At 35.9% G+C, this 24,666-nt stretch overlaps 1 protein-coding gene across 2 annotated transcripts in view; it reads right to left on the bottom strand.

Annotated features, from left to right (window-relative positions):
* Nucleotides 1-23,741, bottom strand: part of LOC117338996 (calcyphosin-like protein) — a 33,890-nt gene extending 10,149 nt beyond the window's left edge. Inside the window, exons 1-2 of one of the 2 annotated variants that reach the window (XM_033900370.1) lie at nucleotides 23,578-23,741; nucleotides 17,471-17,852 (exon numbers count right to left, since the gene is read on the bottom strand). In XM_033900370.1, coding sequence (XP_033756261.1) covers nucleotides 17,471-17,852; nucleotides 23,578-23,586 — 391 coding nt within the window. In that variant the 5' untranslated portion in view covers nucleotides 23,587-23,741. Of the gene's footprint in view, nucleotides 1-374; nucleotides 2,285-17,470; nucleotides 17,853-23,577 lie in introns of those variants that run through there. The other variant, XM_033900363.1, reaches the window with a different exon arrangement.
* Nucleotides 23,742-24,666: the final 925 nt, after the last annotated feature.

Here is a 24,666-nt window from a genome sequence, read left to right as displayed (position 1 = left end):
CCCAATATAACACTCTCCCTTCCCCTGCCCCCAATATAACACTCTCCCTTCCCCTACCCCCAATATAACACCCTCCCTTCCCATACCCCCAATATAACACCCTCCCTTCCCCTACCCCCAATATAACACTCTACTTCCCCTACCCCCAATATAACACTCTCCCGTCCCCTGCCCCCAATATAACACTCTTCTTTCCCCAGCCCCCAATGTAACATTCTATCCTCTCCCTGCCCAAAATGTGAAACTCTCTCTTCCCCCGCCCCCAATGCAAAAAAAAACCTTCCCCAATGTTACACTCTCCCTTCCCTTGCCCCGAATATAACACCCTCCCCTGCCCCCAAATGTAACAATTAATATAATAAATTACATCATACCTTTCAGATCCTCACATTTCAACTTATCATCGTTGTTGATGTCGAGACTTTGAAATGTCTCCATGATGACGTCATATCTACCTTGCGACAGAGCAGGCCTCAGTCTGTCGTGAAATTCCTTAAAATCAACCATAAGATTGTCGTCCGTATCAAACGAACAAAACAATATTTGCATTTCTTCATCGGTCAGTGGATCGTCGAGTCCAAATTTCTGTATCCCGATCTTGAACTCATCCATTGACAGTTTTTGAGAAAAGTCGATATCCATATGTCTAAAGATAACGGACAGGTGTTTTATACCTCCGCATCCCCTCGACAGAACCGCGTCACGAACTCTGGACATGAGTTCGATCCCTTTGTCAGATAGATCCCTCTTCCACGAGTTATACATTCTTAGATTTATGAATCACGTACCGCAGGTTGATCGTGAAGAGTGTAACGTCAATTTTTTTGATAATATGACTATCTCATCCACAAACTTCTGTCCAAATGAACTAAAACTTTTGAGTCATGGAGCTCTCACAAAACAGTCATCGTAATAATGATATAGTTATATCCGAATACTGTGATCAGTAAATATACCTCTGTCCCGTCCTTTGATGGTTCTGTCACGCACAACGCACGAAAAGCACGTGTATATACTGTGTGCGAAATAGTTTTACTTCAGGGCAGTATATATCAATCATTGTCTTATTTTCTACTTCTCTTTGTGATCTAAGACACGCAATAAGCATTTCCTGTTCAACATCTAATGCCAAGACACACGCAACATACACTACTTCCGGTTAAAAATAACACGCCCGAACAGTGAACTACAAATTTATAAAGTCATCCCTTCAAACAGGAATTCATGTGAATTTTAAACAGAAAACATTCACAACGATCCTTCAACTCATGTACAGTTGTTGACTGATGTAGAGGTCAACAGATGTTTTGTTGAAACGCCGTGGCAAAACTATTAACCGACGCAGAAACCCATTAATTTATCCTCAAGTTGTAGGTATTCCTTGGTCTGTATATTAACTATACAGTGGTAAATAAAATCAGATGATTTGTATTTCAGAACTTATGGCACGTTTTCTTCCGAGTGATTTCCTAAAATAGTTCGTTGTGTTTGTAGTACGTTCGAGGCTAAATTATTTATTCCATGATTACAGGTCAGAGTTTGGAAACCGCAGGCTGCATGTGTGTGGTTTTTGGGGTGAAGTTTATCCTTCCGAGTACATCTTTGTCTGTAAACAATAACTTCCCACGTGTATGCCTTTCTTCTAAACAGTTCGCATATGAAATTTTAATTATCATTAAACCGTATTATGAAATGTATACACACCTCTGAATGTCTCCTGATCTCGACTAGGTACTCCCAGAATTGTGTCCGGGGATAATTTTTTTTTTTTCATTCAGAGAGAAATATACAATGATCCTTTTGAAACTGTAGTGCATATCAAACCCGTGTTAAACAGAGCAATTTAGAACTGAACATGGATCGCTATCACGATACTCAGCAATTATCCACACAACAGAAACTTAATTTACCGTAGATAATCACTTTTCCATGTCCACGGAGTTAGCTGTAAGCATATACACAAAAATTTCAATAACCCACAGGCGTAAAGCGAAGCGTTCTCCATCACCCCTGCTCATGGCGAAACGTTATGCTGCATATATACCTCCACACACGTGCCCACACGTGCTCACTCGTGTTATTAGTAGCAGTAGGTAGCAAGTGTGTGCCAGCACGGTTCCCTTGGCTACGGATCAACAATAACAAAGAAAAAAAACCGGCAGTTTGTTATTGTTACTTCAAATTGAAATCACGTGAATTGATTAAAAGATGGTGTCATCCGACCTGACGTGTCACTCGTGGACGATGTCGATTTCATGTGACCATTGGAGACATAAATACATAGCTGCTGAATGTCGATAATCTAACAGCGAAGTCTTTTGTACATGTCGTCTTTGATTCTGATAAGCGTGGCATCGTAAACCAGAGAGGTTAATCAATATATAGATTTTTATAGCAAATTGGGCCTGGAAGAATCAAATTACATTTACAATTTCCGTAACGGTTTTCCAGTAGATTTAATTCTATAGATTTCCAGTAAGTACGTGATTCAATTGTTGACTGAGCAACCATGGACTACTTTCACATCCAGGTACAATGCGTCTATTTTCTGTAATAGAACATAATTTTTTATATCACTAATTGTTCAATGATACATGTTAGATGTCATGATAATCGTTTTGTTTCAAATAGCGATGAAATAAGTACACAGTATTTATTTGTTTGGGATTTTTTTGTCATCACAACCGCTGGGCCATGTGAAGACGGAGTCCTTAAAAGTCTGGGTATATCAGGTGCCATTTTAAAGCTTTCTCGCACTGAAATGCCACACCTGGACATGGTGGCATGGCACCTCGCCTGGTCAAGTAATACTTACAGCTGACAATTTATTGAATTGTCTCCCATCGTCAAACTTTAATTTCTTGTCAAAAAATGAGAAATTGCCAACATGGGCTCGAAAGAATTAAAAAAATGAATGAATAAATGAATAAATAAAATTACTTTAAGCATTACCATTTGTGTCAACCCACAGAGGGAACATTATCGAATTCCCAATCATATTGAAGAAGTCATATTTTAGTCGCCTCTTTAAATAGAAAATGACACCAGCAGGGAGTGATAATGATTATTGAAATTTCATGAAATGGTAAAATTTCAATAATCATTATTGAAATTTCATGAAATGGTACAAAAAAAACAAAAACAAAATTTCATGCAATGGTAATAATCATTCCAACAAAAGTCTTAGAACGAAAACCATTGTGCGAAAACTGAACTACATACATATATATATTTCCTAAATGGCTCAATATTAAACATTAACGAATGCTATGTGTTATCGGAATTTGAGGAATGCTTCATCAAAAACAATTTGTATAACATCCGTAATTATTACGCGGATATACTTAAGAGAACAGGGTTGATGAAAGGACTGAAAGCCCTCATAGTCGGCGAATTCTGATGTCAACACGTGATAAAGGTTATGTCTGCCAAGACAGCTTGAGTACTGAGAGAGAAGATCTGCAGACAATATTAATAAAAAAAAAAAAAAACACATAAACTGAAACTAACAAAGGGTAATATATTTTGTAGGGAAAAATGCCGCTCAGGAGAACAAAACCATATATCTAAAGTATATATTCTAAGGAATTAACTTTCAGATAAGCCAGTAATTACTTATTATGCTTTTAAACTAAACCGACTCGTGATGTAATAGTCAACACTTCAATATATTAGAAATTAGATATAAAATTTTCTCTCACCCCTACCGATATCATACTGGTCTGTCCAGCTAAATACACCCATGCTTGCTGTGTGTGTATTACCTCGCTTCCGGTGTAGGATAGCCACGCGCGCGCAATGATACAAAAGTAGGTCTTCGAACCGAAAGTAGATCTATCTATAGATTTGTAAACACATCGTCTGCTCCATGTTATGTTATCAGATAATAATTTTTTTTATTTATGATATAAATTATGTAAAAAAAAAAAACACGTTCTTTTATTGTTTTTTATTAATAAAACATGGAACTATATTTTCACGCGAAAGGACACACTAGCTTGGCCGACATCAAGTGATTTGGCTTCGCTTGCAATGACAGGGCTGCTGAAACAACGTTAGATTGTGGAAATGAATGGTTTCCTTCGTTTTTAGAACAGCAAACAGCGTTTGCATATATGGGGTATGGTAAATCAATTGGCGCTGTTCTTTTTTTATTATATGCAGTAGAAAAAAAGTTTGGATTGAGAAAAAATGGCGTCTATCTGAGAAAGCTATCGACAGATAGTGCCTATTTTTGCATATTTTAGGTTGGGGAATGAGAGCCTCGGGTTTTACCACATTTTGTGACCCAGAGGGTGGAATATCCCTATCCTACATGACCACATATGATAGAGTCTTATAATATATCTTAACAGAATTAGCGGGTTTACAGAATCACGTAATAGATAAATATAAGTTAAGGCTAAACTAAGGCTAAACTAAAGTAAACTAGGGTAAACTAAGGTAAACTATGGTAAACTAAGGTAAACTAAGGAAAACTAAGGTAAACTAAGGTAAACTAGGGTTAACTAAGGTAATACTAAGGTAAACTAAGGTAAAATAGGGTAAACTAAGGTAAATTAAGGTAGACTAAGGTAAACTAAGGTAAACTAAGGTAAACTAGGGTTAACTAAGGTAATACTAAGGTAAACTAAGGTAAAATAGGGTAAACTAAGGTAAACTAAGGAAAACTAAGGTAAACTAAGGTAAACTAAGGTTAAACTAAGGTAAAATAAGGTAAACTCAGATAAACTCAGGTAAACTAAGGTAAACTAAGGAGGTAAACTAAGGTAAACTAAGGTAAACTAAAAGTAAACTTAGGTAAACTAAGGTAAAGTAGGGTTACCTAAGGTAAACTAAGGTAAACTAGGGTTAACTAAGGTAATACTAAGGTAAACTAAGGTAAAATAGGGTAAACTAAGGTAAATTAAGGTAGACTAAGGTAAACTAAGGTAAACTAAGGTAAACTAAGGTAAACTAAGGTAAACTAGGGTTAACTTAGGTAATACTAAGGTAAACTAAGGTAAAATAGGGTAAACTAAGGTAAACTATGGTAAACTAAGGTAAACTAAGGAAAACTAAGGTAAACTAAGGTAAACTAGGGTTAACTAAGGTAATACTAAGGTAAACTAAGGTAAAATAGGGTAAACTAAGGTAAATTAAGGTAGACTAAGGTAAACTAAGGTAAACTAGGGTTAACTAAGGTAATACTAAGGTAAACTAAGGTAAAATAAATTGTTCATTGTTTTGTTTTAGACTTTAGTACTTATTAATCACCAGAACATACAGGTGCGTTAGAATGGTGGATTAATGATATAAATTGCCCCTTACGGTAAACGTGATTATTTTCGCGGGGGGTTAATTTCGCGATCGATCCACTTTCGCTTGTAGTTCAAGATTACGCAAATTGATATCGATATAATACGCGTGGGGGAAACAAAAGGAGTCCGTGTAATTAGCGTTAATTTCCCCCTCGCGTAAATTTCCACGTTTACAGTACTTGGTACGAGAAAGTATTATATTCTATCATAACTATATAAAAAAAATAAGCACAATCAATGCGTGTTTATTTCTAGCTTTGAATTTCTTAATTAAAAGTGCGTGTCATTTCGAAAACAAGTAACATATATCATTAGCAATGTTTTCTCAAACTAGAAAACAAATTTCATTTCACAAAGATTTTATTGAATGAATTCTATGGGTATTGGGTAATAGGCTAATGTCAATATAAGCTCTCTCCCAAATGGTTTCCTCAGCCTCTTATCAACAGTGACAAGCTGCCATGAAACTCTCTGTAAGGCATCATTAATGACATTGAGAAGAGTCGACAAGAAGATGCATAATGCACTCTCTAATCCGCTTTATGCACAGAATCCACACTGAGTGCTCTTTTAAATCGTTTGCATGCTGCTTCCCCAAATACTGTCAACGCATTAAATTTGGCGCACTCAAATTTTCGAATTTTCAAATCATAATAATTTGCGCAATGAAGAAACTTTCATATTTTTTGTAAGAATAGCACATAGAAAATGTAATTAGCACAATCATAATTTAGCGCAATGCTTTCAAGAGTGAAAATCGCTAAAATAAGATTACCGCTGAAATATGTACCTTTACAGTATATGGCGTAGTGATATTCACCAGTCTAGAGCAGTTAATGCCTTCAAAAAATGAATACAGCTTATAAGACAGTATGATTTGGCGTGTTCTGTAAGGATCGTTTATACTTTTAAGTCTTTCTTATAACGGACTTGAAAAAAAAAAGAAACTAGAACTGTCGCCAGGATGGCTGACTAATACCCCCGCAATCCGCACGAGTCAATGGTGAATTGGATCTGTTAATTAGAGGCTAACTAAGATAATCCAGTTATATAGTGACCAGTTGCTATAACAACCATAATTTTGAGAAAAAGAAAGTGGCATGCACATCTACATATGGTCCTCTATATTTGTGTGAAGTTTCATTGAAATCGGCCCTTCGGTTTAGGAGGAATTGTCTGGACAAACTTAAAGTTATGGTTCTTATCAGAAAACCTGATCATAGTGACCAGTTGCCATAGCAAGCATAATTTTGAGTAAAATAAAGTGGTATGCACATCTGTACATATGGTCCTCTATATTTGTATGAAGTTTCATTGAAATTGGCCATTTAGTTTAGGAGGAGTTGTCCGGACAAACTGAAAGTTATAGTTCTTATCAGAAAACCTGTTTATAGTGACCAGTTGCCATAGCAATAATAATTTTGAGAAAAATGGCATGCACATCTACACATGATCATTAATATTTGTGTGAAGGTTTCATTGGAATTGGCCCATCGGTTTAGGAGGAGTTGTCCGGACAAAATGCGACGGACGGACAACCTGATTCCAGTATACCCCCCCCCCCCCCCAACTTCGTTGCGGGGGTATAAAAAGTTATCAGATCAGTGGACTAGTTTTACATCATGTAAGTTAACTTCTGGATCCATACCAGCTGTTCACAACCGACTTCCCCGAATAAAAATCCCCTTTAATTCACATTTAATCTAATATGTTATGAAATATAGCTTTGACAATAACAGTTGCTGGGAGGTTTCATTGCTATGGCTTCTCTCATTTACTGTAAACGATCATATTTTAGCGGTAAACTTATTTTAGCGATTTTCGCTTTTGGAGCATTTGCTAATTACGTAGTGTACATTATATATGTGCTATTCCCAAAGAATAATAAGAAATGCAATAATTCTTCATTGCTCTGATTTGGTATGATCTCAGTATTAGACAGTACTGCCGTTATCGAAGCCAAATGTGATGTCGACAGAGCGATACCTGGATTTCGTCTTCGCTTCATAGGCGACACAAAAACAGTGCAACTATAAAATACATTAACAATTAAACATTAAACCAACATTTAATTTCGATAGTGATCCTCCAATTGAGTCCATAGTGGCTATTTTCATTATTCATGCGAATCACTGAAATGTTTTCTACCATAACAACCAGTTTATTACAACAAGTTAAGGCTCGTGTATTGATTCCCGTGAGTCCCGACAAACAATTACAAATGTATCACTGACACATCCCCCCAATTATCCATAACATGTTTTTTTGTTCCTACTGTTAAGGCTGGGCTGCTCTGCTCATTGGCAGGGATAATTTGCACTATTATATGATAACACTAGCACGTACGATAAAAGGCATACTTTTCATATCGATAAAGGGTTATATAGAACGATGATAAAATTGTCTGTGTATACATCTATATTTATCTAACACATATCGGTTAAACCTGGGAATGAAACTCGATTTAGCCAATTGGCACCCTCGATTCTCTAGGGTTTACCGGTACGTTCACTCTGCTGCTGAGAGCTAAAGGAATGTAAACACGGATTATCGAGGATGTCAATCTTTGTAAATTTGGTCATGGGCCAGATTTCCTTGTCTTGTGTTCGTTACGTAATACCTACCTGTGGTCATGGTAGGTAACGCGATAAATAGAATATCATACGCGTGTCACCACGCAATTTGTAATAAAAATTTCAAAGTCTTTTTTTTACCGGATAAATTGTCATCAGATGGAAAGATAATCTTCACTTGGTACATGTTTCGACCTAATTAATAATTATATTGGAAAAATACTTATTTTTTAATTGCGTGGTGACAGTACGCGTTCTTCATTCTCTGGGTATGCTTTAGCTTGTTAAAGCATTGGTCGGACGGAATACATAAGTATTCCAAATATTTGTCATCTGCCAAGATTTAAGTGAAAAGTAGTTAATATCAGGACAGAAAATGAAATTAACAATGTTAAGAATAAATTTTTTGACAAGCTGTAGTAAGTACAGGTGGGTGATTCAGTATACTAATATTAAGAACCCGTCTGGGGGTCTCTTAAGATATTACTTGAATCGCAATTTTAGAACGCAGCTATGAATTCTTTTTCTATTTGGGGATATTAGTGTAGCTCTGCTGATTCTACTTTACTACATAGTAAGAGGCGAGGGGCGCGGGGGTGGGGGGGGGGGGGGGGGGGTGGGGGGGGGGGTTGCTTAAACTGAATCAAAAAACAAACAAACAAACAAACAAAAGAATAAATAAGTTCAGCTGACCCTATGACGAGACTTGGTACTCTAAAAGTTGTGATAACGTCAAAATTTTGCTGAAAACAAACCAAAACGTATGTAACAGTATTTTGACAATACAGATTCTTCCTTAAGACACCAAATTATTGAATATAAGATATATTTTAGGCAGATTCAAAACATGGAATCCTTCGTGACTGAAACCAAAGATGAGGAACATATGTGTCTTTTTTTTTATATCTTTCCTTCATGATGTACCATTGAGCTCGTGAAGATATTTTCATATTTGGAACTTACTGCTAATACCGTTTTTTGACAACAAATGTTAGTTCTGGTCTATGACCAAACATTGGTATGCTTACACGCATATGTTGGTTTACAACCAGGGGGCGAGATACCCAGTAAGTAGATCGGCCAATGTAAATCCGAAGTGTGGATTTATCCTCACTTAGGATCTCCTCAGGAAGATCGCGAATCGTCCGCTACTACCGTGGTTGTGTCCTTAAGCATGCCACTTTATCCCAATAGCTCTCGATATCATGGGACAAGTCTGTCGTTCAATGAGGTAGCCACCAGCTACAGGCTCACGGATCGATATACTCAGCACTATTTGTCATTTTTGACATTCATTGGGTTATGAACAAAGCTAAGCTAGCGCAAAAACAAAGTTCATGAACTGCAACAAGCCCACAATTCTTGAATGTGGCGAACGTGTTTCCGAAGACAACACAAAAATAAACCGTTAATATTGATAAAAACATAACGATAATGATAAACTATTTGAAACGGAATTAGAACCTGATATACGAGTTAAGAATTTTGACGGGATATGATATTAATCTGGATTAAAAGTGTTACTCTGGGATCTTTAATTCTGGCTTTCTCTACTTATATAAAAGGGCCGCGGTGGCCGAGTGGTTAAGGTGTCCCGACACTTTATCACTAGCCCTCCATCTCTGGGTTGTGAGTTCGAAACCTACGTGTGGCAGTTTCCAGGTACTGACCGTAGGTCGGTGGTTTTTCTCCGGGTACTCCAGCTTTCCTCCACCGCCAAAACCTGACACGTCCTTAAATGGCCCTTGCTGTTAATAGGACATTAAACAAAAATAACCCAAACTCTACTTATATAGACAATATCAATTTGTATTCAGTCAATATGTTACTATAGATAACAAAATATACAGTTTGGTTCACGGCTCAGATTATGATATCAATACCCTATAATCGATAAGTAATTATCTCTACATTCAATGCAAATACAAAACTAATTAAAATGAAAACTCCGCACTGCAGACCGGTATTATTGACAGGGTTATCCTAAAACATTCAATGATGGTCCCATGTGGATTTCAAAGTACCAAACTGTATTATTAATTGTTTACAACTAAAACATATTTATAAATATTGATGCTAATTTCGACATGGGAATATACGCTATCGACAACAGTCTGAAAGCATCACACTGTTAGAACGATGTAGCTGTGTGGCGTAGAAATAACAAACAAATTGTTGCTAATGACGCTCCTCCGCAGTTGACACACAACACCGTAATTTATATATATATATATATATATATATATATATATAACTACTCAGCGCTATTTATAACTAATCGCGTGGGCGATCTGCAGCACGCGCTTTCTAAAGTTACACTAGTGACTCACTGATATGCATTAAATAATTGCGTTTCGTTATAGTTTCCTGTTGTAATTCGTATTTTATATCGACCGGTTAATGTTTATGATAGCCATGTTTGTTTACATGTCCTTGACGACGGCTAATCATCTTTTTTCATTATTCGAGTTGAATGCATCAATAGGGAATTTGATTCTCGGGCCGTAAATTAATACATTACAAATTTGAAAACTGTTTAAGTCTCGCTGCTGCTGTTAAGCTAATCACGCGAAAATATTTTGTCTCTTAAGGGATGTATATTTGTAATTATCACAAATATTCATGAATATTTTTAATTTATTCGTCAATAGAAGTCAGAGCTTCAAAATGTGGCATCGGACCATTGATCAGTATATATACATGTACATTGTTTATTACATGCAATATGATACCAGTATTTTGTCATCCTCAATACTACAGGGATTATGATCAATGTCGCTATCTTCATCATTGCAATATGTCATTGCAAAATCAACGTACATGTAACTCAACTACACTGTAATGGCTTGATTGGTGCTAGGAAACAAGTCTGACCAATCACAAAAGTGATCCATTCCATGACTTCTATTGACGAATAGATTTAAATATTAATGAATATTTGTCATAATTACAAATATACATCCCTCTAGAGACAAGATATTTTTTCGCGTGATTAGCTTAACAGCAGCAGCGAGACTAAAGCAGTTTTCAAATTTGAATTGTATTGATTTACGGCCTCGGTTGATTTAACAATATCTTGGCCTCGATATTTGTTTACATGTAACAAAAGACACGTTGCCGGTGACTAAACTTTCGAATTTACAAAGACAGATTTTAGGGATACAGAGAACGAAGTTGAACGTAACCTCCTTGTTATGGAGGATGAATCTTTATATGCAACGCTCAACTACTCTTTGATGTTTTTTGCTATGTATAGTATTGTTTAGCAGCTGTACAATATACCCAAGTGCATTTGAGGCAAGATACAGATAATTTCACGGACGAGCTAGAACCTGACGGGGCAGAGAGTGGAAACTTGCAATTCCTTGTATTATCGTTGAGGAACTATTCATGACTCAAAAGGCTTCAAAGGAAAAGAAAACCTGCTAGAGAACAAGGAACGTACTTATCTTTGTTCGATCCATCATGCATTTCACATCGTCAGAGAATATCAGAAATTCCATTAGAGAAGAAACATCAATTAGAGGGGTCTTAACATTATATGTCTTTTGTTTTAACAGAGGGGTCTAAACATTATACATATTTATTGTATGTCTTTTGTTTTTAACTTCTAAATCTGGCGAGTTGATATTTCCGAAACTGAACTATTCAATCAACGACCATCAAAAATATTTTCCCGCGAAAGTTAATCATTGAACAGTAAGTCAAGTGTAAGTTTGTTCCATTACAATTTGCCACACTGCAACGACACGCAACACATATTCACCAAACAAGTTTTCTCGTTACCGGGGTCCACCAAATCGGATAGAGTACCTAATGTTCTCTTGAGAGAAATAACACAAACGTTGACACCTATGGTTTCTCCTCGTGGAATCGGTAAGTGGTTAAAACCGCCATGTGTCTATTAGATGCAAAAATCAATATGGTACATCTAATAGCACTGTTTAAGCTTTTAGACTCGCCGGAGAGGATACTTCTTTGTTTATATGGGTCAAAATCCTAGGATTGGAAAATCAACATTTTAAAATATCAAGGTGTTTTACAGCTTGAAACGTTCGAAGATGGCATTTTAAACATGATATTGTTTCAATGTGTTTATTGTTGTTTACATTTTGAAAGATTCAATAAAATATTAATAGATATACAGGTACATACTGCGTTTTTGCTGTAATTTTGTGCGTCTTTGAGTATCTTTATATGCCATAGATTCTTCGGAACTATGTTTTTGGAAAATTTCTTTCCGCTTTATAAGCCGTTTGTAAGATATATCCGTTTAATTTTCTGTGAGATTCACTTCACAACAAAATAGATTCAGATGCTGAAGACCGTATTATACATATCACGATAATTCAACCATTGTACAGTCACGTGCCATTGATCGTAAAATGATAAAGAATTGGTCAATCGCGTGACCAGGTCGATTTGGAGTTGGTAATATCGCGACCATTTCATTATTAAGACGGAGTGACAATCGACTCGTTGCTACTAATGTATTTATCACGTCGTGACATTAACGTGTTCTGTTATCTATCGAAACAATTAGTTGAGGAACATGTTTTGAAACTGATGCAATCATTTCTCCTACATACAAACAACATTTGTATTATTTAATAGATACCTTGAATTCAAACGTATATTTCAGCAAATTTTTTGTTAAATCCATATTTGCATTTTTCACGGCACGTCCTTACATATACACTACTGTATAATAAACTTTTGATTTATTAGTTTGTTTTTTCCCCATCATGTATTTATGTTACATCCTTTTTGGGACTAGCCAGCGATGCCAAATGTACCTTTGGGGTGACAGAGAGAAATCCAAGCGTCGTGTAACAAATGAGTAGAGAACTTTCAGAAGGTTTATAACAAAAATTAGAGAAAGCATATACGAATTATGGGGCAGATTTTAGAAATAGAAGAGTATAATTCTTGGTGCTAGAGAGTATATAGAAATATGTAATGAGTTAAGGGATAGAGAGTAAGAGAGATATGTCAAGGGGTAGAGAGTAAGAGAGATATGTAATGGGTCGGAGAGTAAGAGTGATATGTAATGGGAAAGAAAGTAAGAGATATATGTAATGGTAAGAGATTAAGAGAAAAATGTAATGCGTTAGAAAGTAAGAGGTATGTGTAATTGGTTAGAGAGTAACAGATAAGTGCAATTTATTAGAGAGAAAGAGAGATATTTAATGGATAAGATAGTAAAATAGATATGTAATGAATTAGAAATTAAGAGAGACATGTAATGGATTTGAGATTAAGAGATGTATGTTATGTGGTAGAGAGTAAGAGATATATGTTATGGGGTAGAGGGTTAGAGAGATATGTTATGGGTTAGAGAGTAAGAGAGATGTGTTATGAGGTAGAGAGTAAACGATATCTGTTATGGGTTAAGGAGTAAGCGAGATATGTTATGGGATAGAGAGTAAGAGAGATATGTTATGGGGTAGAGAGTAAGAGAGATATGTTATGGGGTAGAGAGTAAGAGAGATATGCTATGGGGTAGTGAGTAAGAGAGATATGTTTTGGGGTAGAGAGTAAGAGAGATATGTTATGGGGTAGAGAGTAAGAGAGATATGTTATGGGGTAGAGTAAGAGAGATATGTTATGGGGTAGTGAGTAAGAGAGATATGTTATGGGGTAGAGTAAGAGAGATATGTTATGGGGTAGAGTAAGAGATATGCTATGGGGTAGAGAGTAAGAGAGATATGTTATGGGGTAGTGAGTAAAAGAGATATGTTATGGGGTAGAGTAAGAGAGATATGTTATGGGTTAGAGAGTAAGAGAGATGTGTTATGAGGTAGAGAGTAAACGATATCTGTTATGGGTTAAGGAGTAAGCGAGATATGTTATGGGATAGAGAGTAAGAGAGATATGTTATGGGGTAGAGAGTAAGAGAGATATGTTATGGGGTAGAGAGTAAGAGAGATATGCTATGGGGTAGAGAGTAAGAGAGATATGTTATGGGGTAGAGAGTAAGAGAGATATGTTATGGGGTAGAGAGTAAGAGAGATATGTTATGGGGTAGAGTAAGAGAGATATGTTATGGGGTAGTGAGTAAGAGAGATATGTTATGGGGTAGAATAAGAGAGATATGTTATGGGGTAGTGAGTAAGAGAGATATGCTATGGGGTAGTGAGTAAGAGAGATATGTTATGGGGTAGTGAGTAAGAGAGATATGTTATGGGGTAGAGTAAGAGAGATATGCTATGGGGTAGAGAGTAAGAGAGATATGCTATGGGGTAGTGAGTAAGAGAGATATGCTATGGGGTAGTGAGTAAGAGAGATATGTTATGGGGTAGAGTAAGAGAGATATGTTATGGGGTAGTGAGTAAGAGAGATATGTTATGGGGTAGAGAGTAAGAGAGATATGTTATGGGGTAGAGAGTAAGAGAGATATGTTATGGGGTAGAGAGTAAGAGAGATATGTTATGGGGTAGAGAGTAAGAGAGATATGCTATGGGGTAGAGAGTAAGAGAGATATGCTATTGGGGTAGTGAGTAAGAGAGATATGCTATGGGGTAGAGAGTAAGAGAGATATGTTATGGGGTAGAGAGTAAGAGAGATATGTTATGGGGTAGTGAGTAAGAGAGATATGCTATGGGGTAGAGAGTAAGAGAGATATGCTATGGGGTAGTGAGTAAGAGAGATATGTTATGCGGTAGAGAGTAAGAGAGATATGCTATGGGGTAGAGAGTACGAATTATGTTATGGGTTTGAGAGTAAGAGAGATATTGTTATGGGGAAGAGAGCAAGAGAGATGTGTTATGGGATAGAGAGTAAGAGAGATATGTTATGGGGTAGAGAGTAAGAGAGATATGCTATGGGGTAAAGAGTACGAATTATGTTATGGGTTTGAAAGTAAGAGATATATTGTTATGGGGAAGAGAGCAAGAGAGATGTGTTATGGGATAGAGAGTAAGAGAGATATGTTATGAGGAAGAGAATAAGAGAGATATGTTATGGGGTAGAGAGTAAGAGATATATGTTATAGGGTAGAGAGTAAGAGAGATATGATATGGGGTAGAGAGTAGTAAGGGAGATATGTTATGAGGTAGAGAGTAGTAAGAGAGATATGTTATGAGGTAGAGAGTAGTAAGAGAGATATGTTATGGGGTAGAGAGTAGTAAGGGAGATATGTTATGAGGTAGAGAGTAGTAAGAGAGATATGTTATGCGGTAGAGAGTAAGAGAGATATGTTATGCGGTAGAGAGTAAGAGAGATATGTAATGGGTCGGAGAGTAAGAGAGATATGTTATGCGGTAGAGAGTAGTAAGAGAGATATATTATGGGGTAGAGAGTAAGAGAGATATGTGATGGGGTAGAGAGTAAGATAGAGATATGTTATGGGATAGAGAGTAAGCAGAAGAAAAGCAAAGATTCGATCAAACAAATTAAAGTCTATAGCCTGTCAATAGTATCAAAATAAAAACTTCACCTTTCCAGAAAACAAGTAATTGTTTTTGACAAATCTCAAAAGCAGAAATAGTTTGATTCCATGACTACAGCGTGTGAAAATGGCCTGGATTGTGATAAACACAATCACAGAAATTAGCAATCAACACTTAGAACTGAGATATTGTAAATACACATCCAATTTCGAACACCCTAATGCATCATTCAGATCAGTATTTGCTAACACTTCTGTTTGAAACTCATATCATATAAAATTATTGATAAAAAAACAACTACTTCTGTCTTTATCGGTAATATAAACCACTGCACGTAATCTTCATCGAAGCAAATTATTGATTTAGTTCACAACCCGGATATACATGTATTCATAAGTGACTGCAGTTTTTTTTTAATGAAAGAATCTTTACTCCATATTAACCAGCAATCTCACTCTGTAAAATGTCTGGACTCCAAGGATCGATTACATATATCAGCAGGGTATATACATTAATGATTTCTTTAGAAATGGCATGATATCATCGTCATTGTATGATACAATATTAATTCTGTTTCGACAACGGCTGCGTAGTCGAATAAGGCGGTGCTATCTTGTCATTACCATAAAGTGTGGACATAGCATTAGATTACTGTAACCAATCTTTTCTATAAACATTCGAACCGAAAATCAATACCATTATCCTGTTACTGGTTCAGTACGATGACAAACACAAGTGTTCGGATTACGGTCACAGGATACGTATATACGTAACACACTTTACCTACATGCTTACCATACAATATACTATAATGACATTACTGTATGCTATCGCCTTGTGTGATGTTGTTGAGCAAATCGATATCCTTCCGAGAGATCAAGGGACTAATTTGTAAGGATCAAAGACTCGGACGTCTTCTAATCGATACGTACCATTAGTATTGTGACAATTGAGTACACGTTCGGAACCTCTCGGTAATTACGGTACCTACATATATATTTTTTTTAATTTTTTTTTTTTTTGTCGTATAGAGTGAGTTTGATTTTAGAAAAAAAAATGTCTTTCCACCGTCTTTGGATTACCATTAACTTATGTTTCGGAAAATTATGAAGATTTTGACGCTCTAGTCATAGAGTACAGTGCCTATTTTAAGGACTTTCGCTTCGTTGATCCTACAAAGTATCAGTCGAAAAGTCCCTGTGATACTGCGTTGTGACGAAATACCCGAAAACAAAGCTAAAACTCTCTGGAAGAATCTCGTAGATTCATGGTATCAATACGACTACTGTGTCTTGAGCACAATTCTGCAACTTATGGTATTATTTTGAGAATCTCTCTCTCCAAAATTATATCCATAATTGTACTTCCGGCAGAAACAACCATCGATTGCTTTAACTCTTTCGGGCTTTGTCGGGAGAGCAGACAATCGGGGGCGCCATGGAATTAACCATCGAACGCGCCGTGAATATTACAATCGGACACAGCATAATTACAACAATCGAACGCGCCGTGAATATTACAATCAGACACAGCATAATTACAACAATCGAACGCGCCGTGAATATTACAATAGGACACAGCATAATTACAACAATCGAACGCGCCGTGAATATTACAATCGAACACAGCATAATTACAACAATCGAACGCGCCGTGAATATTACAATCGGACACAGCATACTTACAACAATCGTCGTGAACATTAAAGGCACGAGCTATGAGCGATAACTCCTATTGCCCATGAGAGTTGCCTAACCTTCATGTATCCGTGGAATCGATTTTGAAACTTCAGTTTTATTTCATTAAACAGGCCTATTGTCATCACCTCCGAGAATAAAACTGGTCGAAATCAATGTTCTTTCTACTGTAGCTCGATTTTTTTGCCTACGGTTTTTTGTCTTTAAATTCAAGGATATCATTAATCGATAGTCTCAGCTTCTAGCACGAAGACCTAGTAGGGAAAGCAAATTTTACAAGCTGGAAAACATTTTCCCTTACCACACTTCCGTACTTTGAAAAGAATAAAACACGAAAATGTCCATAATCTAATATTTCACCAAAAAATATCGAATTTAAATCGTTTTTGTTTTTGTTTATTTGTGTTTTCTTTTGTTTTTGTTTTTTTTTTCACTTTTTTTTGCAAAAAATACTTATCTATGTTTTTGTATGCCCGGATGACGTGACGTTACTTTTTCCTAATACTCACCTTTTAAATCTTCCGTTTTGATCAATCCGTCTTGATCAGCGTCAAGCAAATCAAACGTTTCGTTGACCACGTCAACACGACCCTGATTCATAGGGGGTCTTAGCGCCTTCATGAATTCCTGAAAATCAATCCCTCCGCTATTGTCTCGATCCAGTGTATGAAATAATGACCTGAGAAAATTCTCAGACATCAGGATCCCATATCTTTGTAAACCTATCCGAAGTTCTTCATACACAATTCTCTTTGAATAATCGATATCCATGTTTTTAAAGACAAGTCCAAGGCCTTTGATCCCTCCACATCCCCGCTTAAGGCACTGTTCCCGTAGGGCTTCAATCAAAACTTCCGGGGTGGTGTTTTCATCCATTGTGATAGCAGCACCCTGTAGAAGAAAAACCAAAATATCTGTTTAAACAGGAATGCCCCAAGTCACAAGTGTTTATTACTTCTGAATGCCAATCCTTGTAATATTGCATCTGTTTCTTGTTTTTAAGACAGCCATCTTTTACTCTTTAAACAAAAATGTGTATTTTCTTTAACAGCCTCTTAGGTTCATAGGTGCCAAACTTAACAAGCTAGTGGCGTTTCCCTTGTAACATTTAGTCAGTTTTCACCTTTCATTGTGTAGTAAGGCCAAAGACAAAATATATGAGTTGTAATTTCTAATCACAATATCTTAAGTGCATATTAAAACAGAAACAAAACATTAACCTATAACCCCCTTTTCCCCATTTCCAGTTTACAATTCAGTTTTGATAATAATAGCCATACAGTGAGATACTATTTAGCACACATTTCTGTTCATTTTGTAAAGCAAACCAAATCAAAGTATGTACAATTCATGAATGGGAAGCTACGAAACATTTATATAATTCCAGTCAGACCTGCCTGCGATGTCACTATTATATAAAAAAAAAAAAACTAACAGGCCACCCTTTTGTAACCAGAACTTATAGTCCGACCAGAATGACCTTTCGTGTTGAACTGTGATTAACATATTGATTACAGACGAGTCTATAGTCATTTAGGGGAAATAGGTGCTTTGTATATATACATGTATATCTGTTAGTTGTTTATATTGTAACAAACCTTATAATCAGCTGCACCTTTTGTATTTATACTGGTCTAGATTTAGCGACAAAAATGTCAACATGTGAATAATTGATTCCATAGTTATTTGAATCTGTGTAAAATAAATGATACAATCTTTGTGCTGTCAATATAAAATTGTAACAAAAAAAGAATGGTAAAAAACAGCACCCTGCTGGACACAGTAGTATTCCTAATCAATATGTTTTGTTAACACACCTCTGCACAAACGGAACTACCCACTTTGAATATTCCACGAAAAGGTCAACGCGACAGGTCATTCTGGTTCGACTATACAGATATTCCATGTCATGGTTTCTTAATAGTGACGTCACAGTGGTTGGTATTTCTTACGTTTAAAAGTCAAGTGAATATGCATGGTTCTTACATGAGTATGAAGAACATAAAATATGATTGATGAATTTTCTGATTCATTTCAAAAGGGTCATCCCAAACGAGTTTCAAAATATCAAACTATATCAACACTGTATTACATTTTTACACATGAATATTTCAAGACGAGCTCCTTAAGATTCAGGATACTAAATAATTCATCAGCATCAGTTTCATAAAAATGCATGGACGTGTTTGATTCGGAATGTTTTCATAGCGTGGCTGCACGAAATTGAGTGTCTGCGAACTAGTTCCGATAGGGACAACCGTGAAACATAACCACCGTGAAAAAAAGTACAAAATAATAATAATAAATTAAATAAATAAATAAATAAAAAATACACAGTACCCTCTAATATTAACAGCTCCTTGTTCAGCTTTGGTGTTTAGGAACAAACCTCTGGAAATATTTATGAGTGCAATGTCATTTTGATTTTGTGCATGTTTGAGTCGGCCTAATATCGCTAGCTTTCGAAGCAGCAGATAAGGCAAACAATGAATTCATCAAATGAAAGAGCAAAGGACGCAGGTTTTTTTTAACGCCTTATTAACACACAGATAATGCAATTGATTTAATGTGAAACAATTCGCAATCTTTTGGACGATTATTGGAAACATTAAAATGATGCTCTGTTTAATTCTGAAATCAGTGGTGACAGCATGGCAAACGTCTTAACTTTGTTTTTACACGGATTCGAGTATATATCTAAACAGATCATTGTATAACCTTCAACATAATACCCGGGATTGACTCGAGAAAGGTCAATGTATTAGCCTCAACATAATACCCGGGATTGACTCGAGAAAGGTCAATGTATTAGCCTCAACATAATATCCGGGATTGACTCTAGAGAAATTCACGTATGACCTTCAACATAATACCCGGAATTGACTCTAGAAAGGTCAACGTTTAACCTTCACCGGAATCTCCGGGATTGACTCTAGAAAGGTCCATGTATAACCTTCAACATAATACCCGGGATTGACACTAGAGAAATTCACGAATAAGCTTCAACATAATATTCGAGATTGACTCCAGAAAGGTCCACATAAAACTTTCAACATAATACCCGAGATTAACTCTAGGAAGATCAATGACTAATCTTAAACCGAAATACCCGGGATTGACTCTAAAACGATTCATGTATACACTTCAACATAATGCCCTAGATTGACTCTAGAAAGATTCATGTATGACCTTCAACATCATACCCGATATTGACTCTAGAAAGGTCAATGTAAGACCTTCAACATTGTATCCGAGATTGACTCTAGAAAGGTCAATGTATGACCTTCAACATTGTACCCGAGATTGACTCTAGAAAGGTCAATGTATGACCTTCAACATTGTACCCGAGATTGACTCTAGAAAGGTCCACGCACAAACCTTGACAGAATACCCCAGATTGTCTCTAGTATAACATATTGCCTTTAGTACTAACGTTTCAGATGTGCTTCTCCTTTGCTGAAATTTGATATGCTGAATATTACTTTGAGGAATCTATGGAATTCGGATGGTGTGGACGTATAAGATGATATATATCACCATGACCTTGCAATTAATAGAGTATTAAAAGTTGAAGAAACCATATGTTTAAGATTTAAAAGGAAATTTTGATGTTTTCTGAAATTAGAATTTTTACCAGCTATGTATTCTGAATTCTCGGGTAGATATCAAAGCAGATTGCGATATCTAATTATTTAAAAAAAAAAAATAGTTTTAGTTTTGTTTCACGAAGGTTAATGAACCTAATATATTCGTAAAACTGTCCAATATGTATACATATCAGTCCGTTCTACAGTTGTTGCCTTCCAAATGTTTACTGGCGTAATTAGAATTAAAGAGGTCTTAGTAACTCATCATTTTAAATGTTCATTAAACCTGCTTTATCTACAACAATCGAACTTTGGAATCCACAGTCTGATATATCTGTAACACTTGAGATGATGTTCCCTATTTTTACCGATATCTGTGGACGTTCAGTGATTTTGTTTGTTTGTTTGTTTATGTTTTACGGCCCATCGACAACTAGGGTCATTTAGGGCCAAACAATATACTAACATGTTTTATTTTTAAAGTTAAAATCAGATAAAATTTGTCATTTTTAAAAGCATCCGTATTGTATATTTAGATCATTATGATAAAGAAGTTGGTTAAAAATGGTAAAATATGTATATGTACGGATAGATTATTTGAACTTTGTGATATAAATAAAACGTCAAAGAGAGTAACGTAAAAGACATCAAAGTCTATAGAATAGATCGATTTCTTTCAAGTAGCTAAATATTGTTTTCGAGTCCACGGAACTGAAAAGGGTTTTCATATCCGGGACTCGAAAGTATTTATCACGAATGTGCTTGAAATCGGAACATTCTATTAAAAAATGCTCCACTGTGAATTGAGCATCACATGCATAACACACCGGTGGATCCTCTCGTTTCAAAAGGATCGAATGAGTAGGATATGTGTGCCCGGTACGGAGCCGAGAGAGGACTATTTCCTCTCTACGATCCTTCCGACTTGGTTTTGATGTTTTAAGTTTCGGTTGTATTTTAAAAAGTTTGTTGCTCGTCTCGAGAGACCAGCGGTGCTGCCATTTACTCTGAATGGCAGTACTAATTTCAGGTTTGAAATCTGTATATGGTATTTTAATATTTGTTTGTTGCAGATTTAGAGCAAGTTTTGCTTGGCGGTCAACAAGTTCGTTGCCTTTAATTCCGACATGGCTCGGAATCCAAAGTAATGCTATTTTGCATTTTTTTAAGATACGAGATATTCGTAAAACAAGGTTTTGTATGAGTATATTCTTTGGATCCCGTGATTGTAAATTCTGAAGGACAGATAGAGAGTTCAGTGATTACACACACTGGTGCTAAGTAACGTTTCAGTTTGTATATCGTTTAGTGTGCAACATCACCGATAGGCGCGTATCGAGAAATTAGCCTTTAAACAAACAGTTAATTACAAACATTCAAGTTAAAAAAGTCAAAATATTTGTTTTAATCCAAAGACAAAGGAAACAAAAATTTAAAAAGAACTAAAAAGAAGAAAATGAAAAAAATACAAAAATAAAACAAAAAACAAAACAAAATTAAAAAAAAAGAACAAAAAAAGTAAAACAAACAATCTGAATGGATTGAGTCATATATGACGTAAGGAAAACCGGGTTTATTCCTAAGTAATGCGCATGTGTATGGATTTACTCGCTGAGAAGTATGTTCTGTACAAAAGTACAACTAACCTCTATTCCACAATGGTAAGCTATACAGTTCATGCTGTCTCTGACATCTAACAGGGTTAGAATGGTGTACAAGTCTATATAGGGTGTTTTCCCTAATGTAACAGCGATACAATACCATTAATATAGTTTGTCATATCAGTCATAATACCTCACCACTTGCATGTAAGCTAAGATAAGAATTTATTGCATGTTTACCGGTGAAATATTCCATCTATAAAATTATATTTTCCCTAGTGAATAAAGTTATCAAATGTTAGAAATTAAATAACGACTTTGTTCTTTATGGGGGTTCTTTCAGATCACCTAATGCAAATATATTAATAGAATGGATTGGGTTTTTTTTTTCATTGTCATGTCAGCTATGAATAGCAGTAGCCTGTCTTCCGAGGTGCGCAAACGCGCACATGGAATGTGTAAATAGCTAGTGCTATTCATAGCCGCCATGAAAATAAAAAATAAAACCCATTCAAACCCTTTGTGATGTTTCATCTAAATACTGCATTGAACCGGACATGATTAGTAAGAATGGATAATAATAATAATATCCCCTCCGTATCAATGTGAAAAAATGTGTGACGACAAAGCCGAAGGCTCTGTATGTACAACCTTTAAGATGTTCTGGAACATATCATGCTAGCATACACATCTGTGATTGGAAAACCCGGATATCGCTGAATGTCTAGTGAATAGTGCAAAGGACTAGAGCAAGCACGCTTATGAAATTTTATCTATATATTTTCCTATTGCATGGACATTTTTTAAGTATATCATGTATCGTGGTGGCTGAGAACAAAACTTGTATCATATAAACAATTTTATACACTAATGACATTGACATTTGTCATTTGTATGTCTCTATTTCAGTTGGTCATATCACATTATGTAACTTGATATGATTGACAGTTGTGTTATTATGTATCGAAAACCGTACCACCTTGTTTTCTACATAATTTCCATTAAAAACGTATTATCCTTGTATGAGGTTGATATGAAATCTGTTTACCGTTATATAGCCATCGGTTAATGTAATAGTATACTTTCCTCGTATAAAGGCTTACAGTACTTATATATATATATATATATACTTCGAAATATAGACATCGATATATCTCCATCACGTGTATATGTTTCAACATCTCGTTATACAAACAATATAATTCACGCTCGCCAACAAATGTTTCCCTCTAAGGTCTTTCAGGAACAAATATGTCGTCCAGATGCAAATCTAGATAAACCGAACGGTCTGGAAAATCCTGGTTTGTTCATTTCCGGAATGACTACTTTCCATATTAATGGAACAGCACATGCCATTCGCAATTTTTCATTTCTAGAACATAAGCAGTATCTATATGATAATTTAAAGAAATCAAACAAACCACTCACCATTTTCATCTGTTCAGCCTCCCCATATTTGTCCTTTTCATTGTTCAACACAAATGTATCTCACTTATTGCATTATCGGCCCAATAGCCGCTACTTAAAATCTGTATGTATAGCTTTAGTTTCGTATGATAGCAAACACATAACCATCCTCCTAAATAGCATCGTGTTCCTCTGGGACTGAACTCCGATTAACCATTTGGGCGATTACTTTATAACAACATACAGTCACGTGTTTTTATTTGAGACATTCTAGATAATTCCTGGCCTTAACTCTCGATTGTTACCTCACATCTTCGTTTTAGTAAACAGTGCACAGACCTAACCTAAAACATTTTAAAGTATTTCAGAATTTAATCCCGAGCGCGTGCTTCCTTCAAGTGTAAACATATGTTCATGATAGATTTTACAACCAAAAGGAATGGCATTCTTCAAGTTCTTCCATAAGTTTTCATCAATTAGGGGTCTATATTACAACCTGTCATGTTTGGAACTCCTTCCATTTTTCTAGTGGGTAAACCCTTTAAACAAGTAAGAATCACTTGAAATGGAATCGTCCTCCTTCAGGCACATTTTCGTCTGATTAATCTACAGGTGAGCCGTGACTATTCATCTCGTCAAATATGGCGGCCATGGTGTTCGTTTAATCCTGGAAAAGGGGATGGTTATCCACCAAGTTGACGTAAATAATTTCGCTATGAATATTAGTCAAGTGTATAAACAAGAGTAAGATTATCATTACGGTGCATGATACACATGAATACATGTACTTACTCAGACAGCGGAGAGAAAGTCCAGAGTTCGGCAATTCCTTAAGATGTAAACTGGATCCGACAGAAGAAAACATTAACCAGACACTTCAGGAACAAACCACATGAATCTCTGATAAATCTCCTGGTATTGTTCTTCGACCTCTCAGAATGATGTTTTGGTTACATAATGCATTGAACAAGTCCAAAATGCGTTTATAATAAAATTACATTGACTTGATAATAATTCACGTTGTCTCCTCCGGGAAACATGTGAAGCTGGCGACAGGATTTATTTAGACGCTCTTAATTTTGTAATTCAACAACGGCTTAATGAGGAACA

Source organism: Pecten maximus, chromosome 1, assembly GCF_902652985.1.
Source record: "Pecten maximus chromosome 1, xPecMax1.1, whole genome shotgun sequence".
NCBI lineage: Eukaryota > Metazoa > Mollusca > Bivalvia > Pectinida > Pectinidae > Pecten > Pecten maximus.
Note: the sequence above shows the minus strand (reverse complement) of the source record. Positions and strands in the feature narration are given on the sequence as shown.